This window comes from Pongo abelii, chromosome 18 (assembly GCF_028885655.2).
Source record: "Pongo abelii isolate AG06213 chromosome 18, NHGRI_mPonAbe1-v2.0_pri, whole genome shotgun sequence".
NCBI classification, from domain to species: domain Eukaryota; kingdom Metazoa; phylum Chordata; class Mammalia; order Primates; family Hominidae; genus Pongo; species Pongo abelii.
This window is the reverse complement of record NC_072003.2, coordinates 1,912,635-1,932,731: the sequence shown is the minus strand read 5'-3', so window position 1 is coordinate 1,932,731 and position 20,097 is coordinate 1,912,635. Positions and strand designations below refer to the sequence as shown.

Genomic DNA, 20,097 nt, shown 5'->3' with positions numbered 1-20,097 from the left:
TTTGTGACAAAGCTTGTTGTACCACTGTGGTGAGCACTGACCCCAGGGGCACTGTACTCGGTGCTGGCTTGTGCCACCTACTAGGGCTGCATGTGAGCACTGCTTCTGCTTTATGCCTTTGACTTTAATAGTCTGTCAACTTGGTAGCTGTATCTCAGCTGAACCGTGTACCTGGTAGCTAGACTAATAATACACTTCCAGCATGAGCACACCCTTTGATCCAACTCTTCCACTTATGGGAACCTAGCCAAAGGAAAAAACAGCACATGTGCTGATACTAGCAAATCATTAGAGACAATCTCAAGGTCCAAAAATGGAGGCTTGACTTCAGAATCTTATGCAATCCATGAAAATTGTACTGCAGAAATGTGTCAGCTAACAAGGAAAAAGATGGTCACAATATATACAGTGAAATAAGCAAGTTAAATAATTGTATGGTATAGCTGGGCGCGGTGGCTCATGCCTGTAATCCCAGCATTTTGGGACGCCCAGGCGGGTGCATCACTTGAGGTCAGGAGTTCGAGACCAGCTTACTAACATGGGGAAACCCTGTCTCTATTAAAAATACAAAATTAGCCGGGTGTGGTGGCGCATGCCTGTAATCCCAGCTACTTGGGAGGCTGAGGCAGGAGAATCACTTGAACCTGGGAGGCAGAGGTTGCAGTGAGCCGAGATTGCGCCACTGCACTCCAGCCTGGGCAACAAGAGTTAAACGCCATCTCAAAAAAAAAAAAAAAAAAAAAAAAAAAGAAAATGGTATGGTATGAGCAAACTCTATTTAAAAAATTACAATTATATCCACACACTTGGAAGAACTTGCACTAAATGCTTAACTTTGGCTGTCTCTGGGTAGATGAAATTTTTGGTGTTTTGTTCTAATTGCTAATCTCTATTTTCTGACTCTTCTGTAATTACATGCATTGCCAAGCAATGAAAAAAATAATACTAAAAGTAGTTAAGATAGCATGATATTTAATAAAGAAATCAAATTATGGCACTTCCTCATACTAAATTATAATTTAAGCATGGGGTTGCAACATACCTAAATGTCTGATTCTTCTTATGTATCTACTTACAAGATGCAGCCCGCATTGTGGTCAAAACTTCAGGTTCTGGTCTTGGGGGAGCTGGGTTACATCTTGGCTCTGCCACTAAGCTGAGTGACTTTAGCCAGCCTTCCTAGCCTCTAGATCTGTCTTCATCTGAGTAATGGGGATGCTTGACATGATGCCTAATAGTATTGTGTTCAATAAATGGTGACCATTATTACTAAATTAGATGTCCTAGGCTTTCTTCAAGGGGCCAGCAGATGATGTGAACACTAACAGGAACTCCTGCCAAAGCCCAAAGGACTCCTCCAGGCATTGATAGCTATGCTGTGCATCTTGCCTGGATTTTGTTTCAGAGAAGGGTGCAGGCAAGAGCAAAAAAAGCAGTCCCAGGCTATTCAACTTCCACAAAGCCTCCTTATCTCCGGTTGGGAAGTACAGTTGCTGATTAACTCTGTTAACACAGCATAATGCTCAGAAGGCCAAAGGTCAAAGACTAAGGTCTAAAGCCCCACAAGGAGGAAATATCCCTCCTCATCATTACTGGGGGGAAAAAATTACACTTGTAAGCCACTTAGAAGGGAGCACCTTTATTTGGAAAACAATAATTTCAAAATCATCTCCCGAACTCAGAATCGATGGGTCTGGGTAGATACCCTAAGTAAACAGGTGAAATCTTCATTAATTGTTCACTTATTAAGTAAAATTTTAAATTAACTGATTATGTACAGGAGTGTTTTTCACATTTCCTGATAAGAATCACTTGGAATGCTCTGTAAACACAGCTTCACTGGAGATTAATCCTATCAAATTGATTCAGCGAGTCTGGGATGGGTCAGTAATTTGGAAATTTTTATTTTTACAAATGCTTCCTGATGATGACCAAGTCCAAGAAAATTTGGTAAACAACGGAAAGTTATCTGGAACATAACTTTCAGTTTTCTCTGCAGTTTTAAAGTGTTGAACTACTGATCATCCTAGAGATAACCCACTGAAAAGTCTTCTCTAATCCAGTTTTACAAAAGGAAACTCTTTTTAACATTTGGTTTGATAAAATGTTTTCCGAAGAAATACTTTACTTTGGCTGTTTTCATTTCTGGCCCATCCGTTCCACTTCACGTTTTCTTGAAGAGTCCATCTTCTATGAGTTGAAGCATAGCAATCTAATCATTTTTAAAATAAATGGTTTCTTTTTTTTTTTTTTTTTGAGACGGAGTCTCGCTGTTGCCCAGGAGTACAGTGGCGCAATCTCAGCTCACTGCAAGCTCCGCCTCCCGGGTTCAAGTGATTCTCCTGCCTCAGCCTCCAGAGTAGCTGGGACTACAGGCGCCCGCCACCACGCCCGGCTAATTTTTTGTATTTTTAGTAGAGACGGGGTTTCACCGTGTTAGCCAGGATGGTCTCGATCTCCTGACCTCGTGATCCGCCCGCCTCGGCCTCCCAAAGTGCTGGGATTACAGGCGTGAGCCACCGCGTCCGGCCAATAAATGGTTTCTTATTAAAGGATTGTGACATTTAACAGCTGTTGCTTGCTCTTGTCTTGCTCCCTTCTCTCTCGAAACTTGTTAAGAAATAACTCAATATTCTGGCTTTTCCACTTTAAATCTCATACTGACCAGTCCGTGTATGCCAGCCTCGATCTCATCGTTTTCTTTAACCGGTCCAACTCCCTTTGGCGTCCCAGTCAAGATAATATCTCCTTCTTCCAAGGTTATGATCTTAGAAACATAGCTGATGATGTAGGGGATGGAAAAAATCATGGAGGATGTCTCACCCTCCTGTCTGAGTTCGCCGTTGACCTTGAGCCAGAGCTTCAGCTTGTGAGGGTCAGGGATCTTCTCCTTGGGCACGAACGCGCTGACCGGGCAGGACGCCGTGAAGCTCTTCGCCAGAGTCCAGGGCAGCCCCTTCTTCTTGCACTCGTCCTGCACGTCCCGGGCGGTCATATCCAGGCACAGGGCATAGCCGCCCACGTAGTCCATGGCCGCGGCCTCGGGGACTGCGCGGCAGCGCCTGCCCATCACCACGCCCAGCTCCAGCTCGTGGTGCAGGTTGCGAGTGTACGCGGGCATGAGGATGGGCGAGCCCTCGGGCGCGTAGGCCGTGGACGGCTTCAGGAACAGCACGGGCTCGCTCAACACCGCGCTGCGCATCTCCCTGACGTGGTCCGCGTAGTTCCTCCCCACGCAGACGATGTTCTTTCCCCACTCCCAGAAGCGGGACAATGGCCTGGAGGCTGCCATGATTCCCATCAAGTGCCGCTATATTCACGTGGGCTGGGCCGGTCAGCTGATGCCTACGGCATCCCGGAGAGGACCAATTGCCTCGGAACGCTGTCCCCCGCAGCGACAGCCCGTTCCACCTCGCGATCTGCCGGATACCCGGGCGGCGCGGCGCTCGGCCTCCAGGGATCGGCTGTGCGGTGCCAAAAAAGAGGCGGAGCCTCGCGGCACAGCTCTCCCGGGGCAGCTCTCGGGCCGCCGCCGCCGCTCCCAGGCCCGTCTCCCCGCCCGTGGCAGTCGGGGCTCGCGTAGAAAACAAGTTGAGCGCGAGCGCGTTGATTGGTTGGCGGACAGTGCGAGGTGAACGCCGATTGGCTGAGGGCAGCACAAGGCGGGCGCTGATTGGCTGCGACGCGCCGACGCCGGTGTTTTGCAGCCCCGGGCAGCCCGGCAGTCCAGCCCGGCCCGGGTCATGGTGCTGGGCCGCGGACTGCTCGGCCGCCGCAGCCTTGCCGCGCTGGGAGCCGCCTGCGTCCGCCGAGGCCTGGGTGGGTGCGGCGGGGCGGTGCGGGCCGGGGGACGCGGGCCTGGCGGGGCGGGCAGCGGGCGGCGCCGGGCCGTCGTTTGGCGACCGCTGACGCGGTTTCTGTTGCGCAGGTGCCTGAGGCCGCGCTGCCCGGCTCGAGCGGAGGCGGCGCAGGCGCTAAGGCGGGCGCGGGGCCGCGGGTGCGGAAAGCGCTAGGTAAGCAGGGCCAGGCCTGCGTCCGCCGCGGCCTCCATGCTCGGGCTGGGCCGGCCGCGCCCCTGACGCCTCCAGGGCATCGCGTCCTGCCCGGGCCGTCGCCGAGGAGAGCCTGAGGCGCGGCTCTGAGGCGCAGCGGGCAGGGCCCCGGGACGTCCGGCCCACCCCGCACCTGCTGCCCCGCTGCAAGGACCGCGCTCTCGCGGCGCCACTTGCGGTGGTGGAGCTGCCCGCCCGGCGCCGGAGCCCGCCTGTCTGGGGACCCGGCGTGTCATTCGCCCGAGGTGGTGGCGAGGCCGGGCTGGGCCAGCGCCCCGGGCGGGTGCGCAGCGCAGGGCACTGGGCGGGCGGAGGCGCAGGCAGGGAAGCGTCGCTGGCGGTTTCCAGATCTCGCCGAAAGCTGTCAAGGCTTTGCAGGAGGTAGAATGTCGCCATTGCTAAGGAAAGGACGTGGATTTTGAGGTCCTCAGAATTACAGTTTTAGGGACATTCATAAGGGTCCAGGCAGAGAGTTCCAGCGGGACTGTGTGCATCGCGAGGGCCTGCGTGCCCCATTCTAAGGGAGGACCCAGCCCCCGTATTTGGTGCCGCCCAGTTCAAGGGAAGCAAGATGCTGTGAAACTTCCTGATTTAAAAAAGAAGTGCAGTGACGTACGCCTGTCATCCCAGCACTTTGGGAGGCCGAGGCGGGAGGATTGCTTGAGTCCGGGAGTTCCAGACCAGCCTGGCAACATGTTGAGACCTCATCTCTACAAAAACTAAACAAAATCAGCCGGGTGTGGTGGCACACAACTGTAGTCTCAGTCACTTTGGAGGCTGAGGTGGGAGGATCGCTTGAGTCCAGGAGGTCGAGGCTGCGGTGACCCGTGATCACACCACTGCACTGTAGCCTAGGGGACAGAGTGAGACCATATCTCAATTTTTTTTTTTTTTTTGGGCCAAACCAAATATGTTTCTGGGCTTGGCCCAGGCCCCAGGCTGCAGGTCCTTGACCTGTTTGTACAAAGTATTACAGTTACAAAACAGCAAGCCGGGAACATTTTCCAGGCAGTGTTGGGCTGAGTGATATGAAAAGGGAATAAGGTTTCTGCTGGTGCTGGCACCAGCTGCGTCTTTCCTCAGAAATAAAGGCACCTCCCTGGGTTGTCAGCTTCTTCAGGAGGCTGTGATGGTCCCCAGGGGAGGCTGAGCACCAGTTGTAAATGACATTTTCTTCACCTGGGCAGTGCAGTGGCCAATCTTGGCTCACTGCAACCTCTGCCTCCTGGGCTCAAGCGAGTTTCCTGCCTCAGCCTCCTGAGTAGCTGGGACTACAGGCACTCACCAACACGCCCGGCTAATTTTTGTATTTTAGTAGAGAAGGGGTTTCACCGTGTTGGCCAGGCTGGTCTCTTAACTCCTGACCTCAAGTGATCCGCCTGCCTCGGCCTCCCAAAGTGCTGGGATTACAGGCATGAGCCACCACACGTGGGCAGTATTTTTGTTTGTAATGTTCTGCTCCTTGTTTGTAATGGAACTCCTTTCCAGGAGGACGCCCGGCACTCAGGAAATTCTGTTGCAACCCTTCTGCACCCCACCTGCAGCCCCCAGCACCCACACTCTGCTTGGTGTGCTCCTTGGGCTGGGGTGGTACTGAGGCTAAGGGGAAGGGGAATATCGCAGGAAGCTGCTCATATAGAAATCTCGGTATTATTGTTCCTGAGAATGATCTGGAAAATGCCCAGCTGGTTGCCAGGCGGGTAATAGGATATCTTTGTGCAGTGATTGAAACTATAGTTTGGGCAGTTTCCCCGGCTGTGGAAATAAGGTCGGATTCCGCATTTCGATGGGCCCTGGAGACGCGTGTGTCTGTCAGTTGGTGGCTGCTGCCCATTTCTGGATCCCTTTTGGGAGAAGCCCCTGCTGTGGCACCTACCCCAGGACTGCACTGTCCTCTGCCACCTTCTGTGGTTTCTTCCCCGTGTAGAGCGGAACTGAAGGTATTGTTGGGGACCCCCATGTATTTTTAGATTTAGTAGGAGTTTCATGGCTGAAAATATTTTTGCATTAGTTGACTGGGTGGCAGACACTTTTGTCCCTTGGTCACCCACTCCTCCCAGCTCCTGGGCCCCTGTGGCAGAGTCCTTTGGGTCAGTTGGATGGTGGTTTTGTGTCCTCCACACTTGAATCTGGGGCAGTTGTGGCCAACTTTCTGTCTCAAAGGAACTGCTGAATTTTGTGCATATCTCACATTCGTGCTGTTCAAGAGCAAGTATTGTTTTTTTTTTTTTTTTTTTGAGACAGTCTCACTCTGTTGCCCAGGCTGGAGTGCAGTAGGGCGATCTTGGCTCACTGCAACTTTTACCTCCCAGATTCAAGCGATTCTCCTGCCTCAGCCTGCCGTCAAGTATTGGTTCTTTCTGGCTAGAGGTTGAGAAGGGCTGTGAGTAACTGCATGGAACGCAGGCTCGCTTAGTCAGTGGTGGCAGCACAGCTTGCTGGAGGGCAGATGGCCAGGCTGGGGCACCCCCAGTCTGCGTTCCCTTCTTCACGTTCTGTCCCTGAGTCCGGGGTGTGAATACCCCAGAACTGGCAGTGGTTTGCCTCACAGTCACAAGCTGGCCATCCTGTCCTTTTAGAGTTCTCAAAAAAGAAAATAGAGATCATAAGTCTGAAACAATTGATTTCTGTGAATGTGAGCATGAGTCAGTTCCTGTGTTCTCCTTAGGGATATATGAAGATATTCCTTTTTTTTTTTTTTTAAGGAACAGGTTATTGTCTTGTCACCCAGGCTGGAGTGCAGTGGCGCAGTCAGCTCACTGCAGCCTCGAGCTCCTGGGCTCAAGTGATCCTCCTGCCTCAGCCTCCGGAGTAGCTGGGACCACAGGCATGCACCACCATGCCTGACTAATTTTTAAATTTGTAAAGACAAGGTCTTGGCCGGGCGTGGTGGCTCACGCCTGTAATCCCAGCACTTTGGGAGGCTGAGGCGGGCAGATCACAAGGTCAGGAGATTGAGACCATCCTGGCTAACACCATTAAACCCCGTCTCTACTAAAAAATACAAAAAATTAGCCGGGTATGGTGGCGGGCGTCTGTAGTCCCAGCTACTCAGGAGGCTGAGGCAGGAGAATGGCGTGAACCTGGGAGGCGGAGCTTGCAGTGAGCTGAGATCACGCCACTGCACTCCAGCCTGGGTGACAGAGCGAGACTCCATCTCAAAAAAAAAAAAAAAAAAAGACAAGGTCTTGCTATGTTGCCCAGGCTGGTCTCAAACTCCTGCCCTCAAGCAGTCCTCCCACGTCAGTCTCTTAAAGCGCTGGAATTCCCGGCAAGAACCACCATACCTGGCCAGAATATTCCTTTTCAAAGGAACCTAGAAAGGTTGGGAAGCACTGCAGCTTGCGCGTCCTGTCGTGGAGGGCCTGGTGCGGATGCCCGCTGAGTTGTGCTCTGTGTCTGCAGGTCCAGCCCTGCTGGGAGTTCTCTTCCACCACACAGATTTGCGGAAGAATCTGACCGTGGACGAGGGCACCATGAAGGTGGAGGTGCTGCCTGCCCTGACCGACAACTACATGTACCTGGTCATCGATGATGAGACCAAGGAGGCTGCCATCGTGGACCCGGTGCAGCCCCAGAAGGTGCGCATGGCTGTGCCCGGCTCCCCCTGCCCTCGTCACCCAGCTCGGAGTCCTCACCCCTGATGGGTTTCCTAACCGCAGTGTCCTTGCAACTTTGCCTAAGCTAAATGGAAATTAGTCTCCGGCCACTCTGTTAACAGGGCCCCAAGAAGGGTGGAGGCAAGAGGCAGTGACACAGAAAGTGCTGTGGCGTAAAATCCCAGGCACTTGACTCTTCTTGGGGGCTTTCTGCCCCTCCACACTGCCTCTGGGGGTGGTGCCCTCAGAGCTAGAGGGGCTTGGAGCGGTCGTAGGTGGTTGCAAGAGTGTCAGGCTGAGCAGGAAGGAGAAGGTGCTTTCACCGGCTCTCCTGGAGCAGGGCAAGCCGGCAGGGTCAGGACGGGCCACGTCAGCAGCCCCTCATGGCGTGTCCTGGGTTCCGCTGGGCACCCTACCATGTAGGCTGGCGGGCCAGGCCTAGGAGTGTGACAGGCCTTTGTCCTTCCCCGGGGCCACTGCAGGTCGTGGACGCGGCGAGAAAGCACGGGGTGAAACTGACCACAGTGCTCACCACCCACCACCACTGGTAAGTGCCAGCGCCACGGGGGCCTGCGTGTCACCTGGGGGTGTGGCACCTGGCTCACTTCTTGCCCTGGTGGGTTTAGGGACATCAAGGCCTGTCTCCCCAGATGGCTCTGTCTGCTTTGTGAGGACAGGCCCCCAGCAGACTTCTGAGAAAGACCCAGGACTCACTGTAGTCCCCAAGGGGCAAGTCTGGTGCTCAGTGACTCTGAGGCCCCGAGGGTGAGGGGAGAAGGCTACAGCCTTACCCTCAGGCCCCACCCCCGTGCTCTCTCCTGGGCCATGTGGGCTTGTGCCTTGGCACGGTGGCCTCAATGTTGGGGAGGAAATGAGTCTACAGGTGAGTGTTTTTCTAAAAAAAAAAAACAAACAGCCAGCCGGGCACGGTGGCTCATGCCTGTAATCCCAGCACTTTGGGAGGCTGAGGTAGTTGGGTCACTTGAGGTCAGGACCAGCCTGGCCAACGCGGTGAAACCTAGTCTCTACCGAAAATACAAAAATTAACTGGGTGTGGTGGCGGGCGCCTGTAATCTCAGCTACTCGGGAGACTGAAGCAGGAGAATCACTTGAACCCGGGAGGCGGAGGTTGCAGTGAGCCAAGATCGTGGCATTGCACTCCAGCCTGGGTGACAGAGCGAGACTCTGTCTCAAAAAAAAACAAAGACAAGCAGCCATATCTGGAGAAGTTGGGTTTTAAACAATCCTTGAAAATGGATGAATAAAATGCCCTGTCTGGGTTCTAGGGCTGGCATTGCCTGCTCAAGGCCCTTGTTCGGCTTTTGGAAATTTTTGAGGCTCTTCAAAGCTAGAGAGACTTACTTCTTTTTGCCAAGCAAGTGCCCGAGGGCAACCGGCACCTTTCTCCTGAGTCAGTACCCGTCTGGCACTGCCCTAGGGCCTCTCAGCTGTGGCTTCCCTAGCCTCTGTGTTGGGGTGAAATGAAGCCTTTCGTCCTCTCCTTGGTGGTGGGAGCTCTGTGCTGGTGGCTTGGCCAGGGTTTGATGGAAGTGTCACGGTTCACATGCAGCTGGACTCAGGCCTGGAGAGTCTCAGGCTCTGTGAGTCGGGCCCCACGAGCCTCTTCAGGGTCATCAGAGGTGTCTGTGCAGGGACCTGGGCTTGAAGGGCGGTGCCTGCAGCCTCCCTGGCCCTTGTCGTGTGTGGCTGAGCTGCTGTCTCTCAGCACATTCGCCTGCCTGTCGGTGCGAGGCCCCTGCTGCCACCATGCCTCCTCCTGGGGACCCTGGTGGTGGCCTCCGTGTGGCTGCCTGGTGCATCACAGCTTGCTGCAGCTCCTTGCCTCTCCCGGCTTCGCCGCAGACGTCTCTTTCTAACACTCTGGTGCTTTTTAGTTCCCTGGCCCCTCTAACGTGCATGCCGGCAGGTGAAGTCCTAAGCCAGGCCCTAGCTTCAGCGGGGTGGGGTTTGCTCACCGATGGTGGGTGGTGATGGGCAGACCAAGGCCTGTGGTGCCGCGCCCTCTTTAAGGGTGGGAGGGGCAGAGGGCAGCGGCCACCACTCCACCCTGTTATCTTGGGGCCCAGTGGTGCCAGGGTAGGCGGTTTCTGTTGTGGTCGCTGGAGTTTTCACGGGAGGCACACGAAGGAGTCTGTGATATCATGTGAGGCTCGGGAAGGGCCCCTTCAACCGCCCCTTTCTGAAATGCGGGTCAGGCAGGTTCCCCTGGGGAAACCTGGGCACGCAGGAGGCACCTCCACCTGCTGGAGCTGGCCCAGGCTGGCTTCCCCTGCAGACAGACCGCGTCTAGGGCCAGCTGCTCATCCCAGACGCACCCCAGGTGATTCCTATGCTGAACAGTTTGACCTCCTGCCAGAGTGTCGGGTCACAAACTGGGCAGCACATCAGGATCACCTGGGGGCCTTCAAAAATCAAAAATCCACCCTCAGGCCCCTCCCCAGACCCACTGCACCAGGACAAGAAATCCACCCCAGGCCTCTCCCCAGCCCCACTGCACCAGGACAAGAAAATCACCCCCAGACCACGCCCCAGACCCACTGCACCAGGACAAGAAAATCACCCCCAGACCACGCCCCAGACCCACTGCACCAGGATGTGGGGGTGGGAACCAGGTGGTGCTTTGTGAAGACGTCCAGGTGGTAACCCCAGGCCCCCACGCTTGGAACCCTGGCCACAAGATCATCCAAGTGTCTGTGATTTGCTTCCTCAGCTTCCTTTGTGAGTGCAAAATAAGCGTCCCGTTTGACCAGGGTTTAAGAGCAGCAGGCAGCCCCCTCAGCTCAGCAGGCAGCCCAGGTCTCCTGTTTGACTTCCAGGGACCATGCTGGCGGGAATGAGAAACTGGTCAAGCTGGAGTCGGGACTGAAGGTGTACGGGGGTGATGACCGTATCGGGGCCCTGACTCACAAAATCACTCACCTGTCCACGCTGCAGGTAAGGAGTGAGCCCTGGAGGTGCTCCAACGTGGCCCTGCCAGGAGCGTGAGGTGGGGGGTGGTCCCTCCCCACTTTCTCTCTGCTCCCTTACCCCAGTGACCCGGGAGTGCTCTCAGTGGTCCTCTGCGGCAGCGTGGATGGTCTTCTCTGTCTAGGCACAAGGAGAGGAGTGTGCAAAACGTGGCTGTGTGCGGGGCTGTGAAGCAGGGCTCTGAGACCCTGGGGAGTGGGCCATGTAGGCAGGGTCTTGGTGCGAGAGCGCAGCACACAGGTGGGAGGGCGCTGAGAGGGGGTCTTCAGCCTTTTTGAAGGTGTGAACATTTTTGAAGTAAAGAATTGGGGCAGATAGGGACAGAGGAAAACAAAAGGCCACGTGTGGGAAGGAAAGCCGTCTTTCCTAGCCAGATACCAAGCGTGGATTTGACCCAGTTTTGAAGGAGAAAACCAAACAAGCCCCTTGGTTTTTTACACGCAAGCGCTCATTCCAGGGCGGCCCCGCACTTGGGGCGCACCCATGGAGTGAGCGAGTCCCCCAGTCTCGTGGCGGGGAGCACCTGCCCCACCTTCACGGGCATTTCCCTTGGAGCTGAGGAGGCCCTGTAGGGCCCAGGCGGCACGCCGTGACCCCGGGAGACGCTCTCCAGGGTGTCTGGGAGCACACGCGGTCGACTGCTTTGTTTAAGGTGGGGTCTCTCAACGTCAAGTGTCTGGCGACACCGTGCCACACTTCAGGACACATCTGTTACTTCGTGAGCAAGCCCGGAGGCTCGGAGCCCCCTGCTGTGTTCACAGGTGCGTGTTCAGGTGTGGGTGGGGGCGGGGGTTCTTCGTGAAGACCCTGTGTCTCCTGCCAGGCAGGCTCACGGGGCAGCTTCGTGGCCTTCTCTGTTGCCCCGGTGTGAGGGGGCTCGGGGTGGGTGCTGGGGAGCCTCGTGGTGGGGCTGGCCGATTCCTCCCATGATGGGTTTGGATCGTGGTCTGGAAGGAAGTTACGCCTGCAGCAAGGACTGTGCTGGCGGAGACTGCTGGACAGCTGGGGTCCTGGCGGGTCCCACGGGAAAGGAGTCAGTTTCTTCCAGCAGGGCGAGGGGTGGCTCAGCCCTGGGGCCGTGTTCCTTGCTGCCGTAGTGTGGACTCAGGGACCTGTACCAGTTTAGGGGCCCTGCCTGCCTCCCAGGGTAGTTGCAGACCCCTGGAGCCACCTGTGGAGGTCATATGGCCGGGGGACGGCCTCACTGTAGGCGGGGCCCTTCATGGCTGCCGCCTTCTAAGGCAGTGTGGAGGCTGCTGGTGGCGGGGGCTGCCTCCCGTGCTTGTTACTGTCGCCTCATCCTGACTGGCCTCACAGTTCGGGGTTTCACCCAGTAACTCAATGTGGGCCTTGTACGGCTGGGAGGCCTCCTGGTGGGAGGTGGCAGCCCCAGCCTTGAGCCCAGGTGGGAGTGACCCAGGGCCATACTCGGACCTCTGGGTGGAGTCAAACCAGGGGTGCAGGGAGGAGGTGTGGCCGGGGAGCCCCAGAGGAGGGCAGAGGGCGTGGCGGGAGGGACGGGCACCTCGCTGTGAGGGATAAGGCGCTTTCAAGCTGCGGCATGCAGGACTGGGGGATGAGCCTGGGTAGTGCCGCTGTGGGAGGGATGGAGTTGGGGACCTCAGATTTAGGATTCTTCTCAGGGCAGCGAGCACTGAGGCCCTGGGTCTCACCTGTGCCTCCTGGGCTGTGTGCCTGGCGCAAGGACAGCCCCGTGGAGCAGAAGCCCCAGGCCCCAAGTTCTGTCTGCCCTGCCCTTCCGTATCCCTGGGGACTCCATGGCCTCTTGCTGGTCCTGAGACTCGAGGTCTAGGGCCCTTCAGGGGACCAGGCTCCCCACCGTCCATTCCCATCTCTCGTGCCCAGGAGGACTCCTGGCCTTGGCCCGTGCCCAGCACCGCTGCATGCTTCTCTGCCCCGGGTGGTGAGGAGAAGTGGGGCGGCCTCCGCTGTGCTGGGTGCTGGGCACCCTCCTCTCAGGGGACGGCCCTGTTTCTGGGGCCAATGGACATGTGGGGTTAGCGAGGCCAGGACAGCCACGAAGCAGCAAGAGGAGGGCAAGCGGGGACAGAGGCCTGGGCAGTGATGGGGTGGGGATGCCGTCCTGAGGCCGAGGCTGGAAGGAGCCTGGGTGCGCCTGAGGTGCCCAGCGGTGTCGGCCGCATCTTCCGCCAGGGGTGAGAGGTGGTCCCGGTCAGCTCAGCCGGGGTGGTGAGACCTTGGGCACAGGGTGGCGCTGGCTGCTGGGGCCAAGAGAAGACGGGAGCCAGGCATGGGCCTGAGAGGGGCTGCTGGGTGTTAGGGGAGAGGGCTGGGTCTGTGAGGGTCTCAGAGCCACAGTTGGTGGGACTGGGGCAGTGACTTGGGTTTCGGGTCTGCACGGCTAGTCGGGTGGTTGGACTGTCAGCTGAGACTTGGAAGGAGGTGTGGGAGCCAGAATGCAGGGGGGCTGAGTCTGGGCAGCCGTGGCCGGAGGGCAGCCAGGGTTCGGGGCCTGGGCCTTGCTGGTGAGTGTCACCCTGCTCCTGGCCCCCTCCTGAGTCCCAGCCACCAGCCTTGAGTGGCTCCCACCTCGTGGCTGTCCTTGTTTCCAGGTGACACCTTGTTTGTGGCTGGCTGCGGGAAGTTCTATGAAGGGACTGCGGATGAGATGTGTAAAGCTCTGCTGGAGGTCTTGGGCCGGCTCCCCCCGGACACAGTAGGCAGCGCCTCCCTGCAGGCCGGGGTGTGGGAGGCCTCAACCAGGGCGGGGCTGCTCTCCCTCCTGGCACCCACTCACCGGACACCCCCCCCGGGGGCATCCAGATCCTGTCCCTGAGGACTTCCACAGGTGTTAACAGCCTTCCGAGCTCACCTGTCACCTCTCTCCTCAGAGAGTCTACTGTGGCCACGAGTACACCATCAACAACCTCAAGTTTGCGCGCCACGTGGAGCCCGGCAATGCCGCCATCCAGGAGAAGCTGGCCTGGGCCAAAGTGAGTGGGGCCGTCACTGCACAGTGCCTTCCTGTGGGTTGCTCAGGGCCGCTGTGCACAGCGGGGTCGCCAGAGTGGGTAGACACTCACACCTCCGAGCCCAGAGAACAGGCCTGGGATTCAGGCCAGTGTGGCCCAGCTCGCCCTGCACGGCGAACCCAGGGGTTCTATCGAGATCCCTCTGCCTCGGAGGGTCTGGAGTAGGCCTCAGATGCTGCGTGTCTAAAAAGTGCCCAGCCTGTTCCCACATTCTGAGCAGTAGCGTCAGGCTGGCACCACGTGGCTCTGCTGGCTCTCCAGGCCACAGAACGTGGCTCTGTGTCCAAAGGACTCTCATCTCCACCATGGCCTCCCAAAGTGCTGGGATTATAGGCGTGAGCCACCACGCCTGGCTGAGATATATATTTAAAAGATGTTTTTCTCTCCCAGCTCATGGCCTGCCTTTTCATTTTCTTAACATTGTCTTCTTTCTGGAAAATAGTTTATAGTTTTGGTGAAGTTCCATTTACTTATTTTTTGTTTCTTTCTTTTTTTTCTTTTTTTGAGATGGAGTTTCACTCTTGTTGCCCAGACTGGAGTGCAGTAGTGCGATCTCAGCTCACCGCAACCTCCACCTCCCAGGTTCAAGTGATTCTCCTGCCTCAGCCTCCTGAGTAGCTGGGATTACAGGCATGCACCACCACACCCAGCTAATTTTGTATTTTTAGTAGAGATGGGGTTTCTCCATGTTGATCAGGCTGGACTTGAACTCCTGACCTCAGGTGATCCGCCCACCTTGGGCTCCCAGAGTGCTGGGATTACAGATGTGAGCCACTGCACCTGGCCTACTCATTTTTTCTTTTATGTTTCTTGTGCCCTTTCTAAGATATCTTTGCATACCCCTAGCTCACAAAGACTTTCTCCTGTGTTTCTTCCTAGAAGTTTTAAAGTCTTAGCTTTTATATTTACAAACAATTTACAGCGTTCCCTTTCAAGGTGGTGTTTGTGTGTGGTGCGAGGTGAGGGTGGAGGTTCACCCTCTCGCAGTGTGATCCCGACGTGTTCAGTGCTGTCTGTCGAAGGACTGTCCTTTCCTCCCTGGATTGCCTTGGCACCTTTCTGAAAAGAATGGACCCTCTATGCTCGAGTCTGCTTCTGGTCTCTGCTCTGTTTGTTGGTCTCTATGACTTGCCATGGTGTCCAAGGACAGCACCTTGATGACTGTAGCTCTATGCTGAGTCTTGGCATCAGTATGTGTAAATCCTCCAATGTTCTTTTCCAAAATGGTTTTAGTTGTTTTAAGCCTTTTGCATTTCCGTTTTTAGAATCATCTTGTGAACTTCTACCAGAAAAGCTAGCTTGGCTTCTGATTGGGACTGTTGTGATAACTGATGTGGAGAGAATTGCGATCTTAACATGGAGTGTTTCTGTGAGCTTTCCATCTATTAAAGTCTTTAGCTTTTCTCAGCAGTGTTTTGGAATTTGCGTGTTCAAGGTCTTGCACGTGTTACTAAATGGGTCCCTAAGCACTTCTGGTCATGATTATTTGTTGATACTAATTAGAAATACAGTGGATGCATATTTTTAACTTCCTGGGTGTCTTAGTCTGTGTGGTGTTGCTATAAAGGAATACTTTGAGGCTGGGTAATTTATAAAAGGAGGTTTATGTGGCTCATGGTTATGCAGACTATATAAGCAGCATGGCCTGGGCGTCTGCACCTGGTGAGGCCTCAGGCTGCTTCTGCTCATGGCAGATGGGGAAAGGAGCTGGTGGGTGTGAAGCATGTGGCCAGAGGAAGGAGAGTGGGGGAGGCACAAGGTTCTTTTAAACAACCAGATCCTGTGGGAACTAACAGCAAAAACTCGCACTTGGAGCAGGGCACCAAGCCGTTCACAAGGGATTCCCCCCATGATCCAAACACCTCCATTAATTGGGGATCAGATTTCAGCATGCATTTGGAGGGATGGACATCCCAGCTGCAGCCCTGTGTGAACACCCAGGAGAAGGGAGTGGCTGGGCTGGACGGGAGGTGTGTTTGACTTTTAAAGAAACTGCCAAACTCCCCTTCCCCGGTGCTTGTGGTGTTTGCTTTCCTGCCCGGAAGGCGTGGGCGCACCAGCTGGTCTGTGTCCTCTTGGCACTCGGCGGAGCCAGCCTTTTGGAAGGAGGTGCTGGAGCCCAGTCCCTGGTGAGACGCCGCCTCCTGCAGAGCTCCTCCCATTCCACAGCCTCTGGTTTTCTTAGCAGTATCTTTTCAGCAAACATTTTTAATTTTGATGAAGTCCGATAGATTCTTCTATGCTTCGTTCTTTTTTGTTTTCCAAGAAATCTTTGCTTATCCCAAGGTCAAAAAATTTTCTCCTGTATTTTCTTTTTGAAATTTGTATAGTTTTAAAATTTAGATCAGTATGAACTCCCACCCCCTAAATGTCTGCTGGATCTGTAATGATATTCCTACTTTCATTCCTGATTTTGACAATTTGTGCTTTTTTTTTTTTTTTTTTTTTTTTTTTTGGAGACAGCGTTTCGCTCTTGCTGCCCAGGCTGGAGTGCAATGGCGCGATCTCGGCTTACCGCACCCTCTGCCTCCCGGGTTCAAGTGATTCTCATGTCTCAGCCTCCCAAGTAGCTGGGATTACAGGCATGTGCCACCATGCCTGGGTAATTTTGATATTTTTAGTAGAGATGGGGTTTTACCATTTGGCCAGGATGGTCTCAAACTCCTGACCTCGTGATCTGCCTGCCTCAGCCTCCCCAAGTGCTGGGATTACAGGCGTGAGCCACTGTGCCTGGCCTGTCATTTTTTTTTTTTGTTTGGGGAGAGACAGCGTCTTGCTCTGCCGCCCAGGCTAGAGTGCAGTGGCACAATCTCGGCTCACTACAACCTCCGCCTCCTGGGTTCAGGCGATTCTGCTGCCTCAGCCTCCCGTAGCTGGGACTACAGGCCTGTGCCATCATGCCTGGTTAATTTTTGTATTTTTGGTAGAGAGGGGGTTTCACCATGTTGCCTAGGCTGGTCTCGAACTTCTGGGCTCAAGTGATCCTCCTGCCTTGGCCTCTCAAAGTGCTGGGATTACAGGCATGTGCCACCACGCCTGGCCTCATTCTTTTTAATAGGTGTAAAATATACTGTTGCGTGGGTGTCACCCATAAATCATTTTACCAATCCCAGTAGGAGGGACGTTGAGAGTTTTCAACTCCTTTTGGACCCTGGAGTCCAGAACCCACATGAGGTGGAGCTCTTCTGAGCTGTGCTGCAAGGACTGACCTTATTTTTATTTTTTTGAGGCAGAGTCTCACTCTGTCACCCAGGCTGGAGTGCAGTGGTACGATCTTGGCTCACTACTGCAGCCTCTGCCTCCTGGGTTCAAGCAATTCTCCTGCCTCAGCCTCCCAAGTAGCTGGAATTACAGACATGTGCCACCACGTCTGGCTAATTTGTGTATTTTTAGTAGAGACGGGGTTTCACCATGTTGGCCAGGCCGGTCTCACACTACTGACCTCAGGTGATCCACCTGCCTCGGCTTCCCCCAGTGCTGGGATTACAGCATGAGCCACTGTGCCCGGCCTGTCGTTCTTTCTTTGGGAGACAGTGTTTTGCTCTGCTGCCCAGGCTGGAGTGCAGTGGCGTGGTCTTGGCTCACTGCAGCCTCCACCTCCTGGGTTCAAGTGATTCTCCTGCCTCAGCCTCCTGAGTAGCTGGGATTACAGGTGCCCGCCACCACACCCGGCTGATTTTTTGTATTTTAGTAGAGATGGGGTTTTACCGTGTTGCTCAGGCTAGTCTCAAACTCCTGAGTTCAGGCAATCTGCCCACCTCGGCCTCCCGAAGTGTTAGGATTACAGGTGTGAGCCACTGCGCTTGGCTGACTGACCTTATTTTTGTCTTTAAATGCTTCGTACTTTGTAGGAAAAATAGCTAGAACATTAAAATTCGTTTTAATGGGTAACCCAAAAGCTTATGACAATTTGTACTTCCTCTGTTTTAAAGTTATCCTTGGAAGTGTTAACTTTTCTTCCCTCATAGGAGGTAGAGGGAGATTTCTTAGGATTGAGAATGTTGGTGGGAACACAGGGAATATTTTAAAACATTCTCAGATTCTTTTCACCAGAAGGGAAGAACAGATTAGTGAGAAACCATCTTGGCATCTGCCAGACCCCCGCTCGGTGGAGCTCTACCAGCTGAAGAGTCACTCACTAACACCACTGCCCATAGAGGGTGGGGACCCTTGGGGGTGAGGCGCAGTGGTCTTGAGTCTGTGTGTGGGCACCAGCAGCTTCTGTCAGAGCTCTGCCCTGAGGCCCTCCTGGTGCGGCTGCGGTAGAAGGTCCAGGGCTGCGTGGAGACCCTGCTGTTGCCGCCCTGTGTTTTCCTGCTAACTGTTGTCCCCGTGGCTGGGTTTGCATTCTCCCCCCGCCCCCACCCCATCTGCCTTGGTCAGTGTTGGTCAGAAGGGAGACCATCTCCGTCTCGAGTGGAGGTGACCAGCTGCCTGCCTGCAGGGGCTTGGGTGGCCTCCCCTGCTGCTGGTCCCCGTGCTTGCTGTGAGGGTGCAGCTGTGGTGGTTTCTGTGTCTCCTGCATTATTCTCACCTCCATAACGTGAAATGTAAACCATGTGAATGAAAACGAAGCTCCGTCCCTGTTGTCCTCTCCACGCTGGTGCGGGAAGGAGGATGTGTGGCTCATCCTGGACATTGGCTTCTCTTCCCTCTTCCACACGCACACACCCGCCGGGCTCTGCTCACCTTGCCTTCTCAGTCAGTCGGGCGGTGTCCTAAGGTTACCAGGAGGTGTTCTGAAGCATCTTTTTTGAGACGTGATGTCGCTGTCACCCAGGCTGGAGGGCAGTAGCACAGTCTTGGCTCACTGTAGCCTCGACCTGTGCTCAAGCGATCCTCCCACCTCAGCCCCCCGAGTAGCTGGGACCACAGGTGCCCGCCACCACGCCCGGCTAGTTTTTTGTATTTTTAGTAGACACAGGGTCTCGCCATGTTGTCCAGGCTGGTCTCAAACTCCAGGGCTCAAGTGATCCATCTGCCTTAGCCTCCCAAAGTGCTGGGATCACACGGGGGCGTGAGCCCCCGTGCCTGGTCTGCCATCCTGTGAAGTTCCCGTGATAAAGTGGCGCGTTTCTCTTGCAGGAGAAGTACAGCATCGGGGAGCCCACAGTGCCATCCACCCTGGCAGAGGAGTTTACCTACAACCCCTTCATGAGAGTGAGGTGAGGCCCAGGGCAGGTGGTGGGCACGGGCCCCTCCCCTCTGGCAGTCCCACTGCTACACACACAGCGGGTACGTCCGAGACCCCAGATGGCTGAGGCTGCCCTGGGGAGCTGTCGCAGGTGCAGCCGCAGAGCCCGAGCACGCTATTTGAGGGGGGTCCGGCCTTTCCTGGCACCTTGGCCAGGGTGTGAGTCCTTCTGGACCCTGGAGTTCAGAACCTGTCAGAAGGGGAGTGGCTGCCGCCTCCCTGCCCTCCGTGTCCCCTTAGGGCTGGGCTCAACCAGGACGAGTCGCCTTCCTCGGCAGTGGCCCTGGCTCCTCGGGTGGGCATGGGCGTGGCTCGGCGCAGCCTGCAGCCCGGTGCTGGCCTCCGCAGGGAGAAGACGGTGCAGCAGCACGCGGGCGAGACGGACCCGGTGACCACCATGCGGGCCGTGCGCAGGGAGAAGGACCAGTTCAAGATGCCCCGGGACTGAGGCCGCCCTGCACCTTCAGCGGATTTGGGGATTAGGCTGTTTTAGGTAACTGGCTTTCCTGCTGGTCGTGCAGGAAATTCAGTCTTGATTTAACCTTAATTTTACAGCCCTTGGCTTGTGTTATCGGATGTTCTAATGCATATTTATAAGAGAAGTTTAAAAAGTATTTATTCCCATAGCTTCCACTTGCAGACTGTATTCTTCTGGCCTTGAGGCCTCCGCTTGTCCCCTCGGGCCTTCTTCCTCCTCCGTGAGCCACTGCAGTCCCCCCACCCACGCTTCAGGTCAGGACCCCGGTGAGGGGGGGCTCTCCCCCTGGGTTTCCTGGCTCTGTAGGAGAGGGGATGCCCGGGGTGCCCTGGGTTCTTCCGCCTTCCCTTTGCCGCCACCCCCACCCCGCCCCGGAGGAACTGACACCTTTCCCACCGTCACAATCTGTGTTGACATGAGATGAGTGGGCTCGGGCCCTTTGAGAGCAGAACCCCATCCCACCAGGGCTACGGGGTCTCCAGCATTGCTGCTGTCCTGGGCTGGGGAAGGTGGCTCGGTGTTTGTGCCCGAAGCAGGCAGGGGCTCCTCACCAAGTCTCCTGCCCATGCCTGGGGGCCCTGCCTCAGCTGGAGTGGCCGCTGTGGCTGCACCTGTGCTGTCTCCTGTCCTGAACTCCCAGCATGGGGGTGGCCGGGGCTGCAGGAAACCCTGCCCCAGAGCCTCTGCCTCTTGGCAACGTGGCACTGGCACCACGCTCATCTCCACGCCCCATCCTGCCCTCGTCCCTTCACAGGCTGCCCTCACAGGTCTT

The 20,097-nt window shown here is 55.6% G+C and overlaps 2 protein-coding genes across 5 annotated transcripts; one reads left to right on the top strand and one right to left on the bottom strand.

The window, feature by feature from the left end:
* Positions 1–1,626: 1,626 nt before the first annotated feature.
* On the bottom strand, positions 1,627–3,306 carry FAHD1 (fumarylacetoacetate hydrolase domain containing 1). The gene is given in 1 exon segment (NM_001131506.1): positions 1,627–3,306. A coding segment is annotated over 1 exon segment (675 nt). The 5' UTR covers positions 3,302–3,306; the 3' UTR covers positions 1,627–2,626.
* A 270-nt stretch (positions 3,307–3,576) lies between these two features.
* HAGH (hydroxyacylglutathione hydrolase) lies at positions 3,577–19,473 on the top strand. Of its 4 annotated transcripts, none has more exons than XM_024234103.3 (9): positions 3,577–3,819; positions 7,458–7,633; positions 8,134–8,198; positions 10,489–10,606; positions 11,292–11,400; positions 13,234–13,337; positions 13,513–13,614; positions 18,739–18,818; positions 19,196–19,473. In XM_024234103.3, exons 1-9 carry the CDS (start codon positions 3,744–3,746, stop codon positions 19,293–19,295), a joined length of 930 nt encoding a protein of 309 aa, XP_024089871.1. In that variant the 5' UTR covers positions 3,577–3,743; the 3' UTR covers positions 19,296–19,473. The 4 variants fall into 4 exon arrangements, with proteins under 4 accessions (XP_024089871.1, XP_024089873.2, XP_063573545.1 ...); XM_024234104.3 differs by lacking the exon at positions 3,577–3,819 and adding an exon at positions 3,910–4,013; XM_024234105.3 differs by lacking the exons at positions 11,292–11,400; positions 19,196–19,473 and having other exon boundaries at positions 18,739–18,811.
* The last annotated feature ends 624 nt before the right edge of the window (positions 19,474–20,097 follow it).